Source organism: Aulonocara sp. 'chitande type north' Nkhata Bay, linkage group LG20 (assembly GCF_057382095.1).
Source record: "Aulonocara sp. 'chitande type north' Nkhata Bay isolate Kocher_YH1m ecotype deep benthic linkage group LG20, A_spYH_male_GT1.1, whole genome shotgun sequence".
NCBI lineage: Eukaryota > Metazoa > Chordata > Actinopteri > Cichliformes > Cichlidae > Aulonocara > Aulonocara sp. 'chitande type north' Nkhata Bay.
This window is the reverse complement of record NC_141363.1, coordinates 19,330,679-19,355,882: the sequence shown is the minus strand read 5'-3', so window position 1 is coordinate 19,355,882 and position 25,204 is coordinate 19,330,679. Positions and strand designations below refer to the sequence as shown.

Below are 25,204 nucleotides of genomic sequence, written 5' to 3'. Positions count from 1 at the left end.
CACACACACCTTGAAACTAAAACATGCTAAGAGGCTGTGCAATTAATATTAGCTCCTCCCCAAACACACACACACACACACACACACACACACACACACACACACACACACACACACACAGATCTCAAATCAAATCACTTTTATTGTAGCATCACATGTGCAGGTACATTGGTACAGCACATGTGAGTGAAATTCTTGTGTGTGAGCTTCACAAGCAACAGAGTTGTGCAAAATACAAGAACGGCTACATCTGAAACTAATAAATATATGTACAACATATAATATATATATACACACACTTTGTTAGGCTGGAATGAGCTCCTGCTGTGTCTGAGCACAACCTGTTGACATGTTTGTATAGAGGTGTGTGCGTGTGAGTAATTAGCTGCAGCCTCCTGCTTGCCTGTAATGAGCTCTGCTAGAGACTCGACACTCTTTAAACAAGCGTCTGACTAAACCTGCTGAGCTCTCAGAGCAGCGTGGGCTTGCAGCCTGGTGTGTGTGTGTGTGTGCGCGTGTGTGTGTGTTGCACTGTGGGATGTGGAGCGTTTTGTGGAAATGGCCTAATGGGGTTTGCAGCGGCGTTGCAATTTTCCCAGCCCATTATTGTGGCGCTCACTCTGAGGCTGAAAGCAGCTCTCGGGTCACTGATGAGAGGATTCTGGGAAATGCAGACGTCACTAATAGAAGAGAAAGCTGATGGAAAATGTGTCAGAGTCACTGCTCAGAGGACTCTTCATCACTCTGTGATGGAGCAGAGATGGATCAGCTGCTCTGAGCAGTGTGAGGCAGAGAAACCAACCACCAACTCGCCTGTTTGCATCATCAGGGGCGTGGCCTCTGTGACTGACAGGTGGATTGGGACATGGGCGGCTGTAGCTGCCAGCATTTTGAATGGCATCGTGTGACCAATAACATGGCTGCTGTGAAGTCACTAACAGAAGGCGGAGCTCCAGCCTTTCATGGAGGCGCTGCTAACACGTGGCAGCATGCGGCTGACGGCCATCTTTTCTGGTTTTTATGTGACGGAGAACATCACGCTGAGCCCGGGAGCCGGAAACCTCGACCGGTTGTTGTTCTGCTCTCTGTCGTCTTCGGCGAGCGATAGAGACGGTCTCACATCCGCCTGACCTCGGGCCACTCCGGGGGAAGGCCTGTCTGCAGATTCGCCGTTCCCCTCCGAACGCTCCCGTGACCTTCGCCCTGTCACAGACGAGACTGTTTTCAGTCTCCGTCTGATTGCGTGCGGTGGAGAGCGATGCTGAGTAACAGGAAGGAGTGTTAGTCATCGCTGGACTGTGCGGTCTCACACGCGCCGCCATTGGCTGCTTTTTTCACTCCTGAGAAAGGAGAAGCTACCTACAACTACACGTTTCTCAACTACACGTTTCTTTTCCAAATATTTATTTATAAGTGACTTATGTATGTATGTATGTATATATATGTATATATTGTACTATTCTTAGTTAGCGTATTGTCTGTCTTGTCTTAATGTTGGTTTAAAATGGAGCACTGTAACAAAAAATAATTTCCCCCAGGGATCAATAAAGTATTCTGATTCTGATTCTGATACCTGCATGTAAAATATTTCGCATTTTCATATCACACGTTTCACAAGTCCAGCAGAGGAAGAACCCGAGGGTGACGACGGCAGATGTTCTGCACGTGTGCAGTCAGAGCTCGCTTTCTGCTGCCCGCGTCCTTACTTTTGGCGTCTTCGTTGTGCAACTGATTTACTGCACGAGTAAAGACGAGGTGAACGCTTGTCCACATCGCCGTCCTCGCTCTTATCTGTGAGGCCCCGCAGGTCACCCCCCAGGTGTGCCTCCTTATTTTATTACACTGCCTTAAAGTGTGTGTGTGTGTGTGTGTGTGTGTGTGTGTGTGTGTGTGTGTGTGTGTGTGTGTGTGTGTGCGTGTGTGTGTGTGTGTGTGTTATTGTTTTATGGTGTTTTATGGTTCAGAGGACGTCCAAAGGTTGGCTCCATAAAGTGTCCCAATCTGAAATTTGTACCCATTGTTATCAGCTGCCCCCCTCAGAGGGAACATAACCCCCCCCACCCCACACACACACACACACACACAGACACACACACTCACACAGGTGAACAAACACCTGCTTGTTGAAGTGGGTGAGGGGCGCTGTGGGGGAGGTTGACAGGAGGGGGGGTGTAACGAGCTGAAGGACGAGGTCACGCTGTCATGTCTAAGCCGCACACGTGTAGCGAGTGTCTGGCGATGGCGGCGTGTCCGAGCATCAAGGCCTGTGATGCTTTTGTTCTGCTGCTGATTTCAGTAAAGGCTCAGTTCAGACCCTCAGCTCGCCGACCCTTACACCGTCAAATCAAACGGCCAGCCCTGACGAAGTCCATCTCCAACCAATAATTGTGACGTGGCGAGCTCCAGAATTCAGGTGCTGGTCCGCTCGCTGCTGTGGGCGGAGGCTGGCATCCTGATGAGATTTCAGGAGCACTGAATGTGACCTCCACTCCTCGGCTGCAGCAGAAATGGTGGGTGGTGTTTGAGGGCGGAGGTGTTGGGGGTTCAAACGGCTTCAGTGTCACAGCAGTGTTTCTCATGTCTCCTGAGCTGCGGCGTGTTGGTGAGGAGCTCACGCTCGTGTCGGCGGGACACTGATGCCCGTCGCTCCGTCACACGTGCTTCCTCCGTTATCCCGATGAGTCGTTCGAGGCCGCCGAGCCGCTCGGCTCCAGCTCGTCATGTTCCTGTGTTAATGCTCCGCCCTCCTCATCGCTCTCCGTTGTTCATGTTTTACTTCTCGCCGTGTGAAAACACGTGAATACGTTCAGAGTCGAGGCCGCTCAGTCGTCCTTCGGCGCTCCGGCATTGTTCTGTGAACAGAAGCGATGATACGCTCGGGTCAGCCTTTGTGGCGTTGTGTTGTCTTCGCTCCTTTTCTCTCTGTTCAATGTCGTATCTATTCACGCAAACACAAAGTGCGGCGCTCGTGTCCTCCCTCCGCCCCCGAGCGCCGCTTCCACGCAAGCTTTCTGCAGCTTTTACTCTCAGGAACTTTTTCAGGGACGTGAAAGTCGGTGTAATGAGGTGAGACACAGGGGGTCGAGGTCCTCGGGGGTCGTTGTCCTTCCTGTCTCGGGGGCTCAGGCTGAGCTCTGATTGGTTCCAGGACTGCTCGTCCACTTCGTTCTGAATACGATGGCTTGGTTCTGCTTTCATGTGTCAACGACGCCTTCGGTCGTTAGAATCATGTGAGTGTCGCGCTGTTCCTCAGGTGCATCAGGACCAGGTGATGGGAGGTGCTGTATCTGCACCAATGAGAAGCGAGAGCTCACAGTCAAATTCCTGCGTCGAGCTTCAGCCCACACAGAAGTTTCATCTCCACTTCCTGTCTTTGATCGAGGATCAGACCACATTTTATCTTCCACCTCAACTTTGTGGTTTCACTGTTTCATTTATCTCACACACACACACACACACACACACACACACACACACACACACACACCTACCTCTGTGTGTGTGTGTGTGTGTGTGTGTGTGTACAGACTAAAGGCGCTTCATTGAAGCCTAATTTGAACTAAAACTGTGATTCTGGTTCCTGCACTCTTGTTGTTGTTGTTGTTGTTGTTGTTGTTGTTGTAAGGGTGACTCCAGTATAAAACTCCATCAGGTGGAGCTGGGCTGAGTTTGCTGTCGTCACAGACGGAGGTGAGCTGTGACAGGCAGTCAAGTTTTACAGCGAGGTCATAAAGTTTGGTAAAGTGTGTGTGCAGACAGCAGATGGAGGCTGTGTGTGTGGGTGGATGTAAATGCAGCGCTGTCTCCAAATCCTGCTCCAGACTATTGAACCAACGGCGTCTGCCGCTGAGAAGCAGCCGCTCTTTATTCTCCGGTTTATGTCTCTTTGATTTTTTTATGTCCTCTGACCTCCGTCAAACACTTTACGACAAACTTTATGAACAGCCTGAACTCCATTCCTCGTATTTGACTCCATACATTTCTCAGAAGTTTTCACATAAAAGTCGAGACGTCAGATTAAAGCGGCGAGGTCCGCCTCCCAAACTCCTGACCGTTTCTGGCTGTTTTCAGATGCATGACGGATAAATTTGAGCGTCTCTGTGTCGGGGTTGATGTGACACACGGTTAGATTACAGCCTTAGAAGACATAATTAAGTCATCATTTAAGCTGGACACAAAGTTTTATGGAGGGGAATAAATACAGCGCTGTATTTATTCTGTGTAAATACGGAGGATGTGGGACTGTGAGGGGGCGGGGTTACAGCAGAGGGTGCCAGGTTGGGATATAATACCCTGGGGCGAGGCCTTCGGGGTAGTTTGGAGTAGATGTGAGGCGCTGGAGGAGAGAAAGGAACGAGCCAGCGAGAGATACTGGATAGATTCATCAGCTCTGAGGGGGAGACGGGGGCTGACTCTGGAGGGGGTCTGGGCCATATGTGTGAAACACGAGAGGAGATTTATGCGCAGCAGAGATCAGAATCAGACGGTGAAGGTTTCCAGGATAAATGAGGCTCGAGGGGCGAGTTAGGACCTGATACAGGACTGCTGGGAAGAGAGAAACCCGGGGAGGTGCGAGGGATGCAGAGCCAACCGCAAAGCTAGCACTGTGTGTGTCTGTGTGTGTGCATGCACATGTGTGTGTGTGGCTGATGCTGCGGGAATGTGTGTGTGGGAGTGGTGCAGAGAGCGAGGTCGAGGAGGAGAAAGACTCCACAGTCTGTGTCTTTGTAAGTGTGTGTGTGTGGGAGGAAGGCAGGGAGGAGCTCCCAGCATTGTCTTTCACCTCTCAAGGCTGCACACACACACACACAGGCATGCAGACACACACACACACACGCACACAGGCATGCAGACACACACACACACACACACACACACGCAGAAAAACACACACACACACACACTGAGACGTGTGGAGGACAGAGAGCTGAAGCGATGAGTGGGGTGGAGGAAGGAGACGTGAGGATGGTTCAGATAAAAACATGGCGGAGGGTTAGGGTGTGTCTAACGGCTGCTGAGTGGCGCTCAAACCACAGACCACGCCTGAGGATGGACGCTACTTGAAACGCTGTGCGATCAGGTTTGTGGATGAGGTTAAAACACGCCCCTTCGCACACGTCGCGCTGACGGCTGGCTGTTTGTTGTCGTCCCAAACTCCGGTTGCCTAGGTAACCCTCTCATATGTTTACCTCCTGTCTTTTCTCCTTCGTGCTCACTTGTGAGTTTCCTGACGCCACGCTGCCGCTCGCTGCTGCTCCAAAGATCAGTGAGTGTTAGAGGAAGTGAGCGAGATCTGCAGCACGGCTTTGTCCTCGGGCCGTTCTCCACCTTTACCCAGGTGTAGAGATTCCCGGCCCCGCCCACCCGGCCCTGCCCACCCAGGCTCGGCCCACCCAGCACTACATATGACAGCAAAGTCTGATTAATTTCAGTCAACTAAACATTTACAGAGTGTCTTATTGTGAAAGGTGTCTGCTCCCCTCTTCCTCTCAGGCATCGACATTTCGTCGTGTTTTAATGAGAAGCTAGCCGCACCGTTTCCTGGCGGCAGACCACGCATGCACGTCTAACCACCAGCGCAGTCCACTACGCAGCATCTGAATGTGCTGCTCGGACAAACATTACGGGGCTGCTTTTGTCTTTGAAATGGTCACATGGGCTGTGGAGGCTCAGTTAGGAGGTCGTCATCGCAGCGACCTCTGGGGTTCTTTCGTTGGTCGATTTCGTCTGAGCTTCGCTAAAAGGACACAGAGCTCGCTTTGTTCTAGAAAACACTGAAAGCCAAACATGCTGTCGGTGCAACAGCCCTCGTCAGAGGCAACAGGAAGTGCGAGTCAGGATGTGCACGTATTACTGCGAGGTTACGCCATCAACCCCAGCCTCGGTCTCAGGTGAGTCAAGCTGCGGGTTTAACACGTGTCGCCTTTTTCACGGCGGAGGCAGGAGAGGAGGGAAGAACTGCAGTTTGGATAATGAGAGGAAGAAAGTAGGAGGCAGGGAGCAGCAGAGGTGGAGATCAGAAACAAACAGACTGATGATGAGAGAATTTAAACGGGGAGATAAAGGCAGGAGACGTCAGAGGAATACACCAAGCTCTGACTGATGCCTCTTTGATTTACATACTGCTGCAGAATAAGGAGGAGTACTTTGAACCGTGGCCGTGATAGATGTGCACTTTGGTATGCATCCTCTTTGAGATGATGCAGAGGAAGCACCAAAGGGAACCAGTGTGAATCACTCTGAAGTTAGTCTGAGCTGAGAATCAGACGTTCCTGTCCAACGAACAGCGCTGACCGCAACATCCTCGATTCACTCAGCAATTTCCTCTGTAAGATGTCACAAACTAGATGATTCTGCGCTCAAAGCAGCAAATTCTCAGAGCTCAGAGGGAGCCAGCGCAACCAGGTTCCTCTGAAAATGGCTGTGGTTCATTTATACTGAAGATGAGTGTGGACTCACGGTGTGATGGCTGCTGAGGGCAACAGAGAGGCCTTTTGTTTTGTTTTAACTCATTCATGCTGGTCACACACAGCATGTGATCCGCTCACACATGCTGTGTGTGAGTCACAGCTTTGTGTGTTCATGTTGTGCGCTGTGGTCCTCACATGTGCGTGGCGACAGGATGATGCTGACAGTGGCTTCATTGGATGATGTGAGGAGCAGTAAAGTAATGACAGGACCATCGCTGGTTTTATCTTCAACTCACAGCTCGGGTTTAGCTCAGGTTTAGCTCGGGTTTAGCTGAGGTTTAGCTCGGGTTTAGCTGAGGTTTAGCTCTGGTTTAGCTCGGGTTTAGCTCAGGTTTAGCTCGGGTTTAGCTGAGGTTTAGCTCGGGTTTAGCTCAGGTTTAGCTCAGGTTTAGCTCGGGTTTAGCTCGGGTTTAGCTCTGGTTTAGCTGAGGTTTAGCTCTGGTTTAGCTCAGGTTTAGCTCGGGTTTAGCTGAGGTTTAGCTGAGGTTTAGCTCTGGTTTAGCTCTGGTTTAGCTCTGGTTTAGCTCGGGTTTAGCTGAGGTTTAGCTCAGGTTTAGCTCGGGTTTAGCTCAGGTTTAGCTGAGGTTTAGCTCGGGTTTAGCTCAGGTTTAGCTGAGGTTTAGCTCAGGTTTAGCTCGGGTTTAGCTGAGGTTTAGCTGAGGTTTAGCTCTGGTTTAGCTCTGGTTTAGTTCAGGTTTAGCTGAGGTTTAGCTCTGGTTTAGCTGAGGTTTAGCTCTGGTTTAGCTGAGGTTTAGCTCGGGTTTAGCTGAGGTTTAGCTCTGGTTTAGCTGAGGTTTAGCTCTGGTTTAGCTCGGGTTTAGCTGAGGTTTAGCTCTGGTTTAGCTGAGGTTTAGCTCTGGTTTAGCTCGGGTTTAGCTCAGGTTTAGCTGAGGTTTAACTCGGGTTTAGCTCGGGTTTAGCTGAGGTTTAGCTCTGGTTTAGCTGAGGTTTAGCTCTGGTTTAGCTCGGGTTTAGTTCAGGTTTAGCTCTGGTTTAGCTCTGGTTTAGCTTGGGTTTAGCTGAGGTTTAGCTCAGGTTTAGCTGAGGTTTAGCTCAGGTTTAGCTGAGGTTTAGCTCTGGTTTAGCTCTGGTTTAGCTGAGGTTTAGCTCTGGTTTAGCTCGGGTTTACTGTTGCTGTTAAAAACCCTGTTACTTGATCCCCACGGCTCGTGTTTGCACCACCTTGGGTGGTCTTTGCGGAAGTTACTGAACCCTGAGGTTCCTCTGATGCGTCCATCAGTGTGACTGAGTGAATGTTTGGACAGATGAAAGTTCTTGTACTTTCTTCTCTACCAGCAGCTCACAGTTGAAAATCACTGCACAATTACTGGTCTGTTCCATTATAACTGTAACAGGGATGCTGTGAATGTAAAGCTGCCTGGCTAACTGGTCGTAGTTTGACCTGTGGAACATATCAGAGCTTTGCTTTGTGTCATCGTTTACCGTTGGCTGAAGTCACTGCTGCCTCCAATCGGATATCACGTTTAGCAAACTAGCTTTGATTTACACGAGACAGGTGAAAGAGCGCCTCAGCTTCCTCTAATGTTGGCCCTGCTTCTGACCCTGCTTCCTCCTGGTTCTGACCCTGGTTTGCTGTAGTGATTAATAGACTGAGCTGAGGCTCGGTGATACTGTTTGGTGCTGACAGACCCGCCTGCTGGCTGCTGGAGGCAGGCTCAGAGTCTGTTCACACATCCTAACCTCGATGATTTCAATAATGTCACACAGGAAGAAGAAGACATTTTTCAGAAAGAGGACGTGTTTCTCAAGAAGTCTGCAGCTGAAATCACGTCTTTAGTCTCCGTGTCTGGAATCGTCTCCGAGCTCGGTGCAGAGCGTCAGTCTCGCACAGGCTGCTGCGTTTCCTTCCTTTTATAAAGGAAAAATCAATTTTAAGCTCAGAAACAAAACTGAGACAAATCAGATCAGTGAAGAGGCAGCAGCACAGAAAAAGCCTAATGATGGAGACAGACCCATATCTGCTCAGCAAGGAAGTCATTATCTTACATTAGTCAAGTTTCATTGATATAAAGTCACTTTGTCCCGCCTGATGGGAGAATACGAAGGGCGAGAGCAGCCCACGGCTGGGCGGGGCAGACACGAAGCCTGAGGGAGAAACAAGGCAGAGTTTAACTGCGACCGAGTCGATCTGCTCGCCGTCTCCAAAAGACGAGGAAGAAGAGAACGAGCCGGAAACAAGAGACGTCCAGGCCGGATCCTCAGCAGCGGCTCACATCAGCTCCACATCAGTCGTTCATGTCGAGCCCCAAAATCATAAAGCAAACCTAATTTACCGTAAGTCAGTACAGCCCCCGGCTGCAGGTGGTGCGTTTACGTGTTTCTGTAGAACACGGACACGGCAGCGCTCAGGAGGACAGTCCACCTGCTTATAGCGCCATCCTCACACCCGGGAACATGAAGACACATTTGTCTGCGTCAGGTTTCATTTAGGATCAGCTGGGAAAAGTCAAACCTGCACCCGTGTGGTGGCCTCGTCACAGCCTGAGACACACACACAGCAGGGATTTAAAGCTGACCAATGACGGAGCAGCTCTCATCTGGAGAGGTGATGCATGAAAGCGTGCAGGTGTGTAACGAGAGGACACATTCACTCCTCGCCGCTGGTGAGAGGAACGTCAAACGCAGGAACGCTGACGATGCTGCCGCTCGGGGAAGTAGGTCATTCGGGCAGTGATGACCTCGCTGGCTATTAACAAACACAAACAGACACGAGTCACGTGACTTCCTGCTAAAGCTGCCTCGCTCAGCAATGAACAGGCTGACGGTGGACGCCTCAGGAAGGAGGAGAGAGGATGAAGAATAAACAAACAACCCCTCCCACCCAAATGTAGAAATCAGCCTGCTGAGGAAGAGGATGGGGACAGAGCGAGGGGAGAGGATGAAGGCGAGGGGGAGGAATCATGTGATCGAGGGAAGAGCCGGGACGTGTTCTGCCAGGATGGCCAGGCAGGACGAGGCATTCGAGGACTGCAGGAATTCTGGTTACACGGTTCAGCTCGTGTCCACTTTCATAAAGAGAGCTTTGTTTCTGGTGTTTCACACTTTCAGTTTTCTTGTTTCCTCTGTTATTATTATTAATCAATTATTAATACATTTGTTAATAATTGATTATTTATTATTAATAAGTCATCGTTAATGTTGGGGTTAGGCCATATTTCAGTAAGCAGCACCATAAAGAACAGAATAATCCATCAGTGATCAATATTCAGATTCATGTTTTCCTGCTGAGACTTTCAAAGTAAAATGCAGGGGAAGACATGAGAGGACTGGAGTGATGTCGGCTCAAACGTCGACTTCCTGTCCGCGGTAATGTTGTCGAGGCGCGGTAAGCTCTGCTCTCCACGTGTGTGACATCGAGTCAAAACGCCTGCTTAAGCCCCGTCCCCGCTACATTTCTTCCTCCATCCTCCTCCTTTGTCTGGCGCCTCCCTCCCCTCACCCACTCAGGAACATGGACGGTCCCTGTTCGTCCTCTCACAGAGGAGGTGGAGCCTCCGGAGGTGCAGGCGGAGCTGTGAAGATGTTTCCATAATGTGAAACGTGTGATGAATTATACACAGTCGAGAGATAAATGTGGCGCTCACGCGTGTTTTTAAAGCCTCGTGTGCTTGATCCCAGGCCTCTGTGCAACAACCCGTATCTCTCTCTCACACACACACACACACACACACACACACACACACACACACACACACACACACACATTAAAAATAGCCTCCAGTATCAGGGCCTCTGTGTCCTGATTGAATCAAACCATCTGTTTTTTAATTAAACTGCAGATTTTATTGTTTTTGTCTCTTTTTACTTTAACACAAACCATCAGAAACCATCAGAAACCAGCAGGTCAGTGACAGAGGAACCCACGCCGTGCTGCGTTCAGGGTCTGCTGTACGTGTGTTAACTGATTTCCTGTTGGTGTGTCATAGCAGCTCTGAGATTACATCATGTGGTTAAAAACCGTTAATGTCAGAAACTCTGATGTATTAGTGTCAGTCTGCAAGTCCGTTTATTTGTCCTAAAACCTTGGGCTGTGCGACATGACAGCTCGACCTGTGTGAAGTGTTTCAGCGTCGTGTACCTGGAGTCGAGTGTTTTGACCGATGCATGAAACTTTTCATAACCAAACCATGTCCGTGCTACAGAGGTAGCCCCGGTTTAGGAATAAGGTCCTGGCTTTGTTTGGACTGGTCCTTCTGTTTGTCATCATTTCAGTTTATTTTGAAAAATCTCAACAGGATCTTCAGCTTTATTGTGAAAGGTTTATGTGGAAAATACTAAAGCAGACAGCAGAGCCGCACGCTGGGTTTACCGTCGTTATTTTAAATATAAGAGAACGTTAAGGAATTAACACCACAGTGACCATCAGAGCCACGAAAAATAAACCGTAAAAAAGTTTATTTTGCGACACCACGAAACAAACGATAGCGTAAAAATGAAACGACAGACGGTTTCACATCGTCATCTGATATCGTTATATCGAACAGCTCTACGAAGAACCGCCTTCTAACGAGGCGCCAAACTGCAGGACCTCTGATGTCCAGCAGAGGCAGCAGTCAGTCAGGCCCCATGTTTAAACTTTACAGCTCGCTGGCTGCGTCTCATTCTTTAAGGCCTCATCAGGAAATAAGAACACGCCTTCTCCATGAACGCCGCAGCGCCGGGCTCATCAGCAGCGGAGTTAATCCTCCTGATCCCAGAACAGATCAGTCTCTGTTTAAAGACATGTAATCCTCTCTGCTGATCCCCCATCACACACACACACACACACACACACACACACACACTAAGACTTTGTGGCCGTGTTCGTCACTTCCTGTGAAAGTGTTCTGGCTCTCACACACAGACTCTGATAAAACTGTGTGATTATTACACATTTAAAGGAGCTGAGGCTCGTCAAACATGTCGAGCGTGTGCGTACAGCCACGCCTCCTGCCGCTCGTCTCAGGAGCAGAGACGGGACATCGGGAAGCGAGTGCAGGGATGTGATGGGTGGTAAGATGGACTGGATCGCTCACACGGTCTGCCACCTTCCCTTTGCTGATCGGGCTCGATTAATATTGCACGACGAGGACAGAGGAGAGAAAATACTGCGAGGCATCGCAGCAGCTCAGGTGCTGCGCATGAGCTGTCCACGTATCAGCTTAGCAGCACCACAGACTGTATATAAAAGATGCACACGCCCCAGGAGCCCTGCAGGGTCACCAGTTTGCTCGTTGGAGTTGGCGCAGGGACGACCTGTCTCCTCTCCTCTGTCTCCTCGTCCACCTTCTTTATTCCAGGTGTTCACTCCTAGTTTTGACTCCCTGATCATTATGAGCACAAAGAAAGTGACTAACAAAATAAAACAGGAAGTGACACAAGGAGGTGAGCAGCAATATACACAAACATGGAAGACCAAAGCGCAGACATGCTTTTATTTTGTTGACACTTCCTGTGTGTGACTGCAGGCTGCCGTGAGCAGCAGTGTGTTTGTCATCTTTCACGTGATTTTACTCATCGGCCGGTTTGTCCTGATGCGAGGCTTTTGCTTTGCTTTTTTCTGGGCGGAGCCACAACTTTGTTACTCGAGGACATGCAGCGTGGTGTACCGAAGTCTGTGGTCAGAGTTATTGCAGACCGTTACAGAGCAGGGAGTTATTTTGGGTGAACACTGGTCCCTCTGTACTGGCAGCAAGGCTGCCTTTGCTCCAGGCCTGCTCGCCATCTGACCCATGAACCTTCCACAGCTGCCCCGCCCACAGAGGGAAGTGAGTGAGAGGGGAAGCAAGAGGACCACACACCGGAGGACAGAGTGTGTGTGTCGTGCTGGCATGGTGGCTCGCTCGCTGGCGTTGTGCTCGTCCCATCCTATTAGCTGGTTGACTGAGTGCCCAGATCCTGCATTACTGCGCTGACTGTGGATTACGGCGTGACAGCTATTATCTCACCTCATTATCCTCCATGCCTGAGATGATGAATTTCATCATGGCGTAAAGGAGTGACCCGGGCTTTCCCCCACCAGTGGGTTTGTGTAATTCACTCAGTGGAAAACTGGAGCAGTGATGCTAAATATTTCATCCGCGTTTGGATCGGTGCCACCATTAAAGGCAGAAGACACCATCATCCATTAATTCTTAATGACAGCTCGCGCGCGCGCACACACACACACACACACACACTGCAGCTGCAGGCAGGACTGTGGATTATTTTCAGTTCAGAAAGTTTCATGTTTTTCATTTGAGATGATTAAATCTGTGAACACGCGTCGACCTGCAGAGCACCCAAACCTGCAGTTTTGCTGACGTCCAGCAGAAGCAGCAGAGAGTCAGACCCCATGTTAAACATGTTTACAGCCTGACACAAGAACTGATTGGTCTGCAGATAACATCGTCCTTTATGACACCTGTACAGAGGTGATTGGGGGCGTGGCCTCTGACTGACAGGTGGGTGGTGACGTGTGCAGCTGTAGCTGCTAGCGGTGTGCTAGGCTGAACTGGACCTCTGTGCTAACCTTTTGGAGCATTTTTAATGACATCATGTGACCAATAATATGGCTGCTGTGAGGTCACTGTACTAACAGAGGGCCCAAGAAGGTGGAGCTTCAGGTTTGTGAGTGATATTTGGGGATTTTCATTGGATATTACTGTTTAGCAGGTATGCTCCTGTACAGTATATGCCAACCACTCTAGCTAGCATTAGCTGATAACGTAGCACCCTGTCATCAAATAGTCACTCCATAAAAACCCTTCGAGTAGACGGTAGACCATCTTTAATATACAGTATATGATCCTGAGCTACTGTGAGAGTGTCATCATAAACTCATTCACAAACGCTCATTGATTTAACATGAGTTCAGAATGTAAACATAATCATGGAGTTCTCCTCACTTTAACCTACTGAGTCATCTTCCTGTCTGTGCTGAAACAGGGAGGATCCATGAGGCTGACGCTCCTCATCTGGGTGCTGTATTGTGTAGCATGATGCTGCATGTGATGCATCCCCCCAAACACACACACATGTTTGGGTATCCAGTGTCCGACCCTCGTGACCGTTTGGGTGTCTCTGAGCGGCACAGAGAGCCAGTGTGCATGTGCGAGCCTCTGCAGGGCACAGAGAGCACACGCTACAGTGTTGGCTAACAAAGGACGCGTGTCTGTGTGTTAGCAGTGGCAGGCTGTGACAGCCGTGTCTTTGTTACTCCTCTGCTGACTCTACCATCCTCCTATTCTGCTCTGCACCCAATACACACACACACACACACACACTGCTGTTGGTTCTCGTCCTGTTTAGGGATGGGTCCCGGTGTCCGGTGCCATGATGGCACCTGTTCTGACATAAACGGTAGTAACCAGACGGAAAAGCAGCGCACATTTCGGTGCTTTTTTTTCCTGAGCTGTGATACACTTTGGATCCTAGCCATTCATTTTACATTTCCAAGGATAGTAGGCGGGCCCAGGTACGTCCGTTCTTTTAGAGCAGAGCTACAGATTAAAAATGTCCAAGGCGAAGCAGTCAAAAGTCCTGCTGTACTTCACAGCAAAAGATGCAAACTCAGCAGCAACAAGTGCTTTAAGCTGATACTGTGATACTGTCAAAGGAGGTAACACCTCAAATCCGATGACACACCTGGCGACGCATAGCGTTTTGATAAAAGCCGAGAAATGCGCCGTATTTGATAGCTTGCTGCGAGACCTCACACTGTGCACATCTACTGCAGGTGTGGTGCCTGTTAGCTGACCCGGAGTTAGCAACATCCCCCAAAAACCCGAAAAATAGAGTCCTGGCCCCTAGCCCTGCCAGTGTAGCAGAAATGATGAGGATGATGATGCAGCAGCAGCCGTTCTTCTCTGCGTGAGTAGCTTAATGTTGTTCGTGTGTAATTTACGTTGAGTAGGCTAACCACGTTATTACATTAATGCATGTAAGGTGAACTAGCAAACACCATCATAGCTACATGCGGCTGTCTTCTTGTTTGATGGCAGATACTCCCTTCACCCTGGCCAAAAAGGCTAAAATGACCAAAGAAAAAGAGGAAAACAGTTAAACATGAGAGGTTTTTGGACAAAGTTTGTGTTTTTTCCATTGTTTAAGCACTGCTTCCAGCCAAGAGTGATACCATATATGCCCCATAGCTGCAGAAAAGGCTAACATTGTTATCTTAGCACCGGCACCGTTTCAAAAGTACCGGTTTGGAACTGGTATCGGATAAAACCTAAACGATACCCATTCCTAGTCCTGTTGTCAGGTGGTTCCTCGCTCAGATGTGGGAATCTTCTCTGATGAGATGGTGGCAGGTTTTCTGTTTGTGATGTCATGCTGTGGAGCTGGTGGAGGCAGAAACTGGAGAATGGAAAGGGCATCACTGGTTTCCAATCTGAAGGGTTACAGGTTGCTAACTATGGCTTTGTGACCTCTGGGACGTGCATGTTATGGTTTTTGATGTTCTAGTTTGTGCGTCTGACTAAACGTGTGAGGCTCTGTGCAGGCGTCCTCGTGCCTCTCAGCTTCTGGGACCTTTCATGTTTCTCCTACATGTGTGAGGAGGTCAGAAGGTCATGAGACTGGTCCTGCTTGCTCTGGATGTACCCAGACTTTCTTGGTGGGGTATTCGGGTTCCATCATCCAGTGACCGTCAATGGAGCAGTTCAGGTGTGGCTCATATGGAAAAAGTCCCCACTTCAGGTTGGAGGACGCTGTTGAAGGTGGAGGTGAAGCTGCTCGATCTTCCCGTCGGCTGTGGGTCTGAGAGTGTCCTCAGAGGAGAGCTGCTGCTCCAGCACACCGAAGGGAACGAATGCTGGACACCACCCAGGTGAAGCGCTTCAGGTATATCCTACCTATAAAGACCCGGGTCAGACTCAGGGAGACGCCTGTCTCCTCACAGAGGAGCTGGAGGTGGATGCAAGGCTGTCCTGAGACCAGGCATGGGTGGATGCAAGCTCGCTGCTGTGACTCGGCAGAGTGTCTGTAAGACATGAAGCTCCATGCTGTTCATGGAGGCCATGAATTCCTCGTTAAGGGTCCACCCATCACGTCTCAGCTGCCATGCTCTTATGACTGACAGGTGGGAACCCCACCCAGCTCCTCCTGATGTCCACGTTCATGACAGAACCGAGCCCTGCAGGACAGAATCTCCATCACTTCTCCTCCTCCGCCTCATTAGGGCTAAGGTGTCAGTGACAGAGCTTCAGCAGGAGGAAGAAGAGTGGAGGACAAACAGCCGAGAGATGAAACCAAGGCTCAAACAAATCTGAGCGATGAGCGGCAGAAAGCGATGCGGTTCCCCTGACGGTCGGAGCTGCGTCCCTCCATCACCATCCATCTCACTGATCGGGCTTTTAGCTGTCGCTCCTCTCTGTGCTCGTCTTTTAAAACACATCATCCATCTCCAGCCGCCTTCCTGTTTCCAGTGCCGCCGCCCTAAAGAGCAGTTTAATGTCTTCATGCTGTTTTCCATTTGCTCTGATTTTATAGGTCAGGGAGGAAGCGACGGTCTGTCAGACGCGCCGATGCCCGAGATGTGGCTCCAGTGAATGATGACGACCGCTTTGATGTGTGATTGCACAACGGCATGTGCTTCTGATGGCCCGTCAAATAGTAATGCTGTTTTATCAAAGCTGCCCCTCCCCTCTCCCCGTGGGGCGTCATTATTGGACACTGACTTGACCCCACAGCAACGACCCTTCCTGACCCCAAGCTTCAGGACAGAGAGCGTCCCGGGTGCACAGGTCCCTGCAGGCTGGGTCTCCTCATCTTTGTCTGTATTTCCACAGACACAGTGTGGCTGCTTCAGTTGATTCATGTCTCTGTAAAGATCGTCATACGTGTGCCTGACAGTGGATCTTTTACAGAGTTGAAAGCAACTAGAAATAAGCCTGAGGTTGATATGCTCTGATTGTTCTTGGTCATATTTTAGACATGATGAAGTGTATGTGCAGTAATCCCTGTGTGATGGGAAAGCCCCGCCCACCTGCTGCTCAAACTGAGGGGCAAGCATTCAGAAGAAAAGGGGAGGAGCCAGAGGGCCTGGTCATGTGGAGACTGCTTTTAGTTGTTGTCAGATTTGACCCTGCTGGACAAACTCGTCCATGTGAAGGTTCATTAGTGGTGTGAACTCCTCCCACCACCAAGATAACCAACAAATCACAACAAAACAGCTGGATGATAAAATAATAAGAAGAAGAATAAATCCTTCATCTGAGTTACAAACAAAACTGAGAAAGGCTTCAGTGAAAGGAAGGAACACAGAAGTAGCTTGTTACTGATGTGTTGATTGATGAATACGTTTATTTACCGTGAATAAAACACCGAGCAGTAAAGGAGGGTGTGGGAGGGTCTGTAGGCTGTGGGACAACAGGAGGGAGGAATCTGTTCATTTCTCACGTTTGGCCTTCCATAGAACTGTGTGTGTCTGTGTGTGAGTGTGTGTGTCTGTGTGAGTGTGTGTGTCTGTGAGTGTGTGTCTCTGTGTGTGAGTCTGTGTGAGTGTGTGTGTGTCTGTGTGAGTGTGTGTGTGTGTGTGTGTGTGTGTGTGCGCGTGTGTGTGTGTGTGTGTGTGTGTGTGTGTGTCTCTGTGTGTGTGTCTGTGTGAGTCTGTGTGTGTCTGTGTGAGTGTGTGTGTGTGTGTGTGTGTGTGTGTGTGTGTGTGTGTCTGAGTGTGAGTGTGTCTGAGTGTGAGTGTGTGTGTGTGTGTGTGTCTGTGAGTGTGTGTCTCTGTGTGTGTGTCTGTGTGTCTCTGTGTGTGTGTGTGTGTGTGTCTGTGTGAGTGTGTGTGTGTCTGAGTGTGTGTGTGTGTGTGTGTGTGTGTGTGTGTGTGTGTGTGTGTGTGTCTCTGTGTGTGTGTCTGTGTGAGTGTGTGTGTGTCTGTGTGAGTGTGTGTGTGTGTGTGTGTGTGTGTGTGTGTCTGAGTGTGAGTGTGTCTGAGTGTGAGTGTGTGTGTGTGTGTGTGTCTGTGAGTGTGTGTCTCTGTGTGTGTGTCTGTGTGTCTCTGTGTGTGTGTGTGTGTGTGTCTGTGTGAGTGTGTGTGTGTCTGAGTGTGAGTGTGTGTGTCTGTGAGTGTGTGTGTGTGTGTGTGTGTGTGTCTGTGAGTGTGTGTCTGTGTGTGAGTGTGTGTGTCTCTGTGTGTGTGTCTCTGTGTGTGTGTCTGTGTGTCTCTGTGTGTGTGTGTGTGTGTGTCTGTGTGAGTGTGTGTGTGTCTGTGTGTGTGTCTGTGTGTGAGTGTGTGTGTGTGTGTCTGTGTGAGTGTGTGTGTCTGTGTGTCTCTGTGTGTGTGTGTGTGTGTGTCTGTGTGAGTGTGTGTGTGTGTCTGTGTGTGTGTGTGTGTGTGTGTGTGTGTGTGTCTGTGTCTGTGTGTCTGTGTGTGTGTGTGTGTCTGTGTGTGTGTCAGCTGGTCCTGTCAGTGGGAGCGTTGCTGTCATCACCAACATTGCAGTGGATGGTGGGTGGGGTGGGGAGTGTTGCTATGAAGATGCTTGGTGGGGCAGGGCGTCGCCGGGCGTCAGGCGCTGAGAACTAGTGTGCAGCTCGTGCTGCGTCTTAGCGGGATAATCCAGTGTAATCCCATGCAGGGGAGTCACGGCCCACCACCTCCTCCTCTTCCTCCTTTCTTTCTGTCTCCCTCCTCCTCCCCTGGGACAGGTGGCTGAGGAGGAAGAGGAGGAGTGAAGGAATTAGCATCTGTTACCGCTCTCCCTCAGGTCGGCTCCTCTGAGGGGAGCACGGGGCGAGGACAGCCTCTCGCTGCCGCTGTGAAGAAAAGCCTCAAATGAAAACTGACAGGAAATCATCTACTTCAGGAAATGACCCATTGCAGCCCCCCACCCTCTCCACCGCTGCCTCTCCCTCCATCATCTACTTCTCTGAACCGGTCTCCCTTTTGCTCCCGTTTCCTGGCGTCTCTCTGGTTCTCCTCCCCTGCTCGTGCTCCTCCTCCTCTCTTTGGTGTGGAGCCTGCTAATGACGCCAAAATCAATGCAGTGCTGCTAACAGCTGACAGATAATTGTGTAAACGTAGAAAGGAAAACGCGCTCGCAGTGTTTGTGTGAGCGTCTGCATCCAGCTCATCGTCAGGGTGGAGCATAAACATGGGCTGTGGAGGGTCTGTAGGCTGTGGCAGGGTCTGTAGACTGTGGAGGGTCTTTGGGCTGTGGAGGGTCTGTAGGCTGTGGGAGGGTCTGTAGACTGTGGAGGGTCTGTGGGCTGTGGAGGGTCTTTGGGCTGTGGAGGGTCTGTAGACTGTGGAGGGTCTGTGGGCTGTGGAGGGTCTGTAGACTGTGGGAGGGTCTGTAGACTGTGGAGGGTCTGTGGGCTGTGGAGGGTCTTTGGGCTGTGGAGGGTCTGTAGGCTGTGGAGGGTCTGTGGGCTGTGGAGGGTCTGTAGACTGTGGGAGGGTCTGTAGACTGTGGAGGGTCTGTAGACTGTGGGAGGGTCTTTGGGCTGTGGAGGGTCTTTGGGCTGTGGAGAGTCTGTAGACTGTGGGAGGGTCTGTGGGCTGTGGAGGGTCTGTAGGCTGTGGAGGTTCTGTGGGCTGTGGAGGGTCTGTGGGCTGTGGAGGGTCTGTAGACTGTGGGAGGGTCTGTAGACTGTGGAGGGTCTGTAGACTGTGGGAGGGTCTTTGGGCTGTGGAGGGTCTGTAGGCTGTGGAGGGTCTGTGGGCTGTGGAGGGTCTGTAGACTGTGGGAGGGTCTGTGGGCTGTGGCAAGGTCTGTAGACTGTGGAGGGTCTGTAGACTGTGGAGGGTCTGTGGGCTGTGGAGGGTCTGTAGACTGTGGGAGGGTCTTTGGGCTGTGGAGGGTCTGTAGGCTGTGGGAGGGTCTGTAGACTGTGGAGGGTCTGTAGGCTGTGGAGGGTCTGTGGGCTGTGGGAGGGTCTGTAGACTGTGGGAGGGTCTGTGGGCTATGGGAGGGTCTGTGGGCTGTGGGAGGGTCTTTGGGCTATGGGAGGGTCTGTGGGCTGTGGGAGGGTCTTTGGGCTATGGGAGGGTCTGTGGGCTGTGGGAGGGTCTGTAGACTGTGGGAGGGTCTGTGGGCTGTGGGAGGGTCTGTAGACTGTGGGAGGGTCTTTGGGCTATGGGAGGGTCTGTGGGCTGTGGCGGGTCTGTAGGTGTGGGAGGGTCTTTGGGCTGTGGGAGGGTCTGTAGGCTGTGGGAGGGTCTTTGGGCTGTGGGAGGGTCTGTAGACTGTGGGAGGGTCTTTGGGCTATGGGAGGGTCTGTGGGCTGTGGTGGGTCTGTAGGTGTGGGAGGGTCTGTGGGCTGTGGAGGGTCTGTGGGCTGTGGTGGGTCTGTAGGCTGTGGGAGGGTCTTTGGGCTGTGGAGGGTCTTTGGGCTGTGGAGGGTCTGTAGACTGTGGGAGGGTCTTTGGGCTGTGGAGGGTCTGTAGGCTGTGGGAGGGTCTGTAGACTGTGGAGGGTCTGTAGGCTGTGGAGGGTCTGTGGGCTGTGGGAGGGTCTGTAGACTGTGGGAGGGTCTGTGGGCTATGGGAGGGTCTGTGGGCTGTGGGAGGGTCTTTGGGCTATGGGAGGGTCTGTGGGCTGTGGGAGGGTCTTTGGGCTATGGGAGGGTCTGTGGGCTGTGGGAGGGTCTGTAGACTGTGGGAGGGTCTGTGGGCTGTGGGAGGGTCTGTAGACTGTGGGAGGGTCTGTGGGCTATGGGAGGGTCTGTGGGCTGTGGCGGGTCTGTAGGTGTGGGAGGGTCTTTGGGCTGTGGGAGGGTCTGTAGACTGTGGGAGGGTCTTTGGGCTATGGGAGGGTCTGTGGGCTGTGGTGGGTCTGTAGGTGTGGGAGGGTCTGTGGGCTGTGGAGGGTCTGTCGACTGTGGGAGGGTCTGTAGGCTGTGGGAGGGTCTTTGGGCTGTGGAGGGTCTTTGGGCTGTGGAGGGTCTGTAGACTGTGGGAGGGTCTGTGGGCTGTGGGAGGGTCTGTCGACTGTGGGAGGGTCTGTAGGCTGTGGGAGGGTCTGTGGGCTGTGGAGGGTCTTTCGACTGTGGGAGGGTCTGTGGGCTGTGGGAGGGTCTGTAGACTGTGGGAGGGTCTGTGGGCTGTGGAGGGTCTGTAGACTGTGGGAGGGTCTGTGGGCTGTGGGAGGGTCTGTGGGCTGTGGGAGGGTCTGTAGACTGTGGGAGGGTCTGTGGGCTGTGGAGGGTCTGTGGGCTGTGGGAGAGTCTGTGGGCTGTGGAGGGTCTGTGTGTGACAGGTGTGGATGTCTGGGACGTCTTCACACCGCTGTCATAGATCATGTCGGATCCACAGCAGCTTGCTGCTAAACTCCAGAGGATGTGATGCAAAGAGACTTTCTAATTATTAAACGGCGCTCGAAGCGGATAACGAGACGCTTCACGTCGAGGGCTAAAATGTTCCACACGCAGAAGCACAAAGGCGTTTCTGCTTTACCCTCCATGATGTCGCCTCAGTCAGCGGCCGTTTCTTCACATTCTGCGATGCTCCATCCTTGAGCCTCGGTATGAGCAACACAGTAAAACCCGCGTGGGGTTTCGAGCCCTGCGTTTGTCCCTGCTCCACGTCCTGTGGTGGAAAACAGGACGTTTTGCACGCCATAAATCCACAAAAGTGCACGCTGGCGGTGGCGCGCATTTCCAGGTCAGTTGATGCAGCATTGTCCTCCCCCTGCTCCTCCTCCATGCACCTCCCGTGGATTCAGACTCAAACAGTACCAGACTGTCAAACTCGTGGTTCACCTGTGCGCTCCTCTCAGAGGTGTGTGTTAATGATGCGAGGAGACATTTGTCCCTCGGCCTAACGCTTGGCGCTGATATGCATCACAGCGGCTTCACCGCGCGGGGGGGGGGTGATGGAGGAGAAGCAAGGGGAGGTGGAAGACCTTGAGTTCCTTGAGGAACAAACCCCGCTGAGCCTGAAGGTGCAGGCTTCACAGCGGCGTTTAGTGACTATAGCTCGACCCTCGTCTTCCTCATCTTCTTCCCATCCTGTCTGACCTCTAACCTGTTTCCTCAGCAGAGGGTGCAGGTGTACTGCTGCCAGGTCAAAGTTCAGTCACAGCTGCCTTATTTTCAGAACATACAGTCAAATAGGCTCTTTTACATCCTTCAAAATAAGATAAGAGACACTTTATTCGTCCGCATAAAGAACGGCCGAGCTCGGAAACAGGGCTGTTCTCTGTGTACCTGCTCGTTAAGCTCGTTATGACAAAGTTGTCTTTAAGCTGGAGGAGCACAGGCAGCTTGTTTCAGACAGCTGCAGGATCAGGGAAAGAAGGGTTATTTTGAGCTGTGAGTCCTGCAAAGCTTCTCTGAATAGTCAAAAAGGAGCTTTAAGTGTCACAATAAAAGCATGTTAGAGTGTTTGAGATGGAAACGAGAACGATAAGAAGGTTGCTGGTTCAAAACCTGTCCTGGTTTCCTCCGGGGATTCCAGTTTCCTGTCGTCAGTGCAAGTCGGATGAAAATGCTGTGGGAACGTTTGGAAATGTGAGTTTAAGTATTTAGTGAAGAAAACGCTTCTGGGAATGTGTCTGTAGCTGTGGGTTGGACTCCTCCTCCTGCTGTTGGCTGTAAGGAGCAAATACTGATGTATCTGAAACTGAACGCTCCACCAGGAACACTGGACTGTTTCCGTACACGAGTCTCAGCCGTTAAATCTTTGGGTCTTTCAAAGCAAACATCTCCACAGACGGCGGCACTGTCTCAGTGTTTACAGGGATCCAGAGAGGGGGAGGAGTTTCAGTGTGCTCAGGATTGGCACAACAGACGGATGAAGGAGGGGAAGATAGAGAGAGGGAGGACCACTCCCTGTTCAGCCAGTGTGGACAGAGAAGAGACCCGCTCACAGTATGGGGCTGGAGGGCTGGAGCAGGGATGAAGGGGTGTGGGGATGGTGGTCCGGCAGCTGAGGGGGATTTGTGAGGCAGCATCAGGAATTAGGCTGTCCTTCGTTTCCACGCATGAATAGTCCTCACACACATAAACAAACAAACAGCGCCGGGCAGGCTTCCCCTCCCCTCCCCTCCCTGTTAGAGTGGTGCTGTGAGTCTAAATGCTGCGAGCTGATTGGTCAGTAAACTCCAACTTTGCTCCTTTCAGCTCCGCCTGGATAAGAAACGAAGTGATAAACAGTTTAAAGGACTCTCGCTCCTCCCCCTCCTGACCTCTCTGCTGCTGCACCTTCCTCCTTCACTCCCCCACCCCACCCTCCCTCTCCATGCAGCAGTTTGGGCTCCACCCCTCTGTCACCCCCAGCCCCCGCCCTGACCGACTGACACCACCTCCGCCGTCTCCACTCTCTCTGCCTCACAGTCCCTCCTCCTCCTCCTTTCCTGCTTCTCTCCATCCTTCAATTATCCGTAATTTTCCTCACTTTGCATCTTTTTCAGCTCGTTCAGACGCTCCGGCTCTTTCTCCTCCGCCGTCCTTTCGTCTCTAATTAAATCCCAAATTGGAGGAAAATGTAGGCTAATGTTTCAAATGTGGCTCCTTTGTGTGTCTGTGAGTGCGCTGAGCGATGAAAGGCCGGCGGTGCATCCATCCCGCCTGCACAAAGCAGTTATTCCACAATCACTTATTTAGGATCCCGTCGGCCTGAGCGGGGAAGGATAAGCGGCAGCGGGGCACAGATTCGTTTCTGTGAGCCCGACGCAGAGCTGCACTCCATCCTGCAGACCGCAGCGAGTCATGATTGTCAGCCACAGCTCACAGGAATGCAGGCGGTCTGCTTCGGTCACATCTGTGTTCTCACATTTCTGCTCGTCTTCATCTTTGACCCAGCAAACATGGACATGTTGTGGCTGTTGGTGTATGGAGGCCTAAAACAGCAAAAATGACATTAAACATGTCCTTGCACCAAACTGACACTAGGTGCAGGTGTTTGCGACACGTTGTTTATCATCTCTTTGCATTTTATTCTTTTTATTGTCCTCAGAATTAATCATTTTTATATTTTCCTTTTATGTTTTATCGCATGTATTCCTGCGTCGTTCGAGGCAGTGTGAGACTGGCTGTTGATTTATTGATTTAACAGCTGATGTAATGCAGGTGGAAATTTAAAAAAAAGAAAATGAATGGGGGATTAATTAAAAGGAAATATAAACAAAATGAAACAAATCAGTTTATCTCTCACTTGAATGAATTATTAAATGCCAACATTATTAATTGTACTCTTGTTGAGATTATTGGCTTATTAAGTTTTTAATCTACATGTTGGCAGTTTCACACTCCGGCCTGTCAGATGTTTGTGAGCTCAGGCTGCGGACTGTTTAAAACACTGTTTGTGACACTTTCTTCTCCTCTGGGGTCTTTGTGATGTCATAAAGCCCCACCTACCTGCTCTTTAAGCTTGTGTAAACGTTAAGTTAAAAGGAGAGGAGCTCAGGCAGCTTGTTTCAGACAGAGGCTCCAGGATCAGATAAAGAAGGATTATTTTGAGCGGTGAGTCCAAGAACAAAAAGAAGGAACGTATATGGTCTCGTATGAAGATGATGATGATGATGACGTAGGAGTATGAAGAGTCTGATGACTGCTCTGAGTTGATTCCAGCTCGTAGTTACCAGCTCCTCCCAGCTTCTCCCTGCGCTGCACCTGACCACACCTGTGTAAAGCTGATGGAGGCAGAGAGGTTTCATCACTGCAGCACTGAAACACTAAAGACAGCAGACTGACTCTGAGGGAGTCTCAAAGCCTGAGGTGGTTTTCTTCATGGAGCAGGGATGCCACCTGCTGGACAAGTGATGAGTTTCTGCTCTGGAAAGTGTCTTAATGTGAGATCTGTTCTATCAGTGACTGATTTATAGCAGTAGCTGTGTGTGTGTGTGTGTGTGTGTGTGTGTGTGTGTGTGTGTGTGTGTGTGGGTCAAACACACTGCACTGTGATGCTGCACAGATCTGTGATTGATTCGTTGACATTTGGTTGGCCAATGAGTGATCAGTGTCACAGTTAGACCCGCCCCCACACTCACATTCAGTTTAATGAAACGATGCAGCACGTCGCCACAAACCAGCAGGTCACATGACACACGTGTTTGCTACTGTGTGTGGGGCGGGGTCAGGTTGGAGCCTCTGGTGGACGTTAGAGGAACTGCAGCTTTTATGGGAACGTCGCTCTTCCTGTGAGAGGTGGCGTCTCTGTGTGAACCAAACTCGTGAAAGTCATCAGTGAACGCTGTCAGTCTGACCTTTAACCCTCCCGTGTCTCTTCTTTCAGATGATTCGTCCTCAGAGAGCGGCAGTGGAAACGGCCTGCCCGCCCTGACCCCTCCCTCCTCTGCTGTGACAGATGGCGCCGTGGTCAGGGAAACTGAGGTTGTGAATGGAAACGGTGGCCCCGCCCCTCTCGACTTCAGCAGGCCCACTTCCTCTTCCTCATCCTCTGAGGACCAGCAGCCGATCAACCTGAGTGACCCGCCTCCTCAGCGCCTGCCTCTGCCCACCTCACACCTGCCCATCACTGTCTCAGCGGCGGCCGCGGCGCTGCTCGGCGCGCTCCATCCCAGCGCACCCGAGGAGCTCCGCAGGAAGTACCCGCTGGCTGCCAAACCTCCTCTAGCTCCACATCCCGCCCTGCCGCTGCCCCTGCCGCACACACACGCTCCTCACAATGCACACGCCCCCAACACGCAGTCACACACACACGCGACCGAGCTGCGACTGGACCGCGACGGCAGGGAATATGGCGGCAAGGTGAGACACAAGCCTCCTGTACCTCTGTAGCTCTATTTAATTCCGGCGTTTTCCCGATCGTGGAACGCTCCATCAGGAAGATGGAGACGTTC

At 51.2% G+C, this 25,204-nt stretch overlaps 1 protein-coding gene across 1 annotated transcript in view; it reads left to right on the top strand.

The window, feature by feature from the left end:
* The window catches only part of LOC147305453 (nucleolar protein 4-like), a 117,276-nt gene that overhangs the window by 79,035 nt on the left and 13,037 nt on the right, over window positions 1-25,204 (top strand). The window contains exon 6 of the mRNA XM_086277132.1: window positions 24,637-25,112. Coding sequence (XP_086133258.1) covers window positions 24,637-25,112 — 476 coding nt within the window. The remainder of the gene's footprint in view (window positions 1-24,636; window positions 25,113-25,204) is intronic.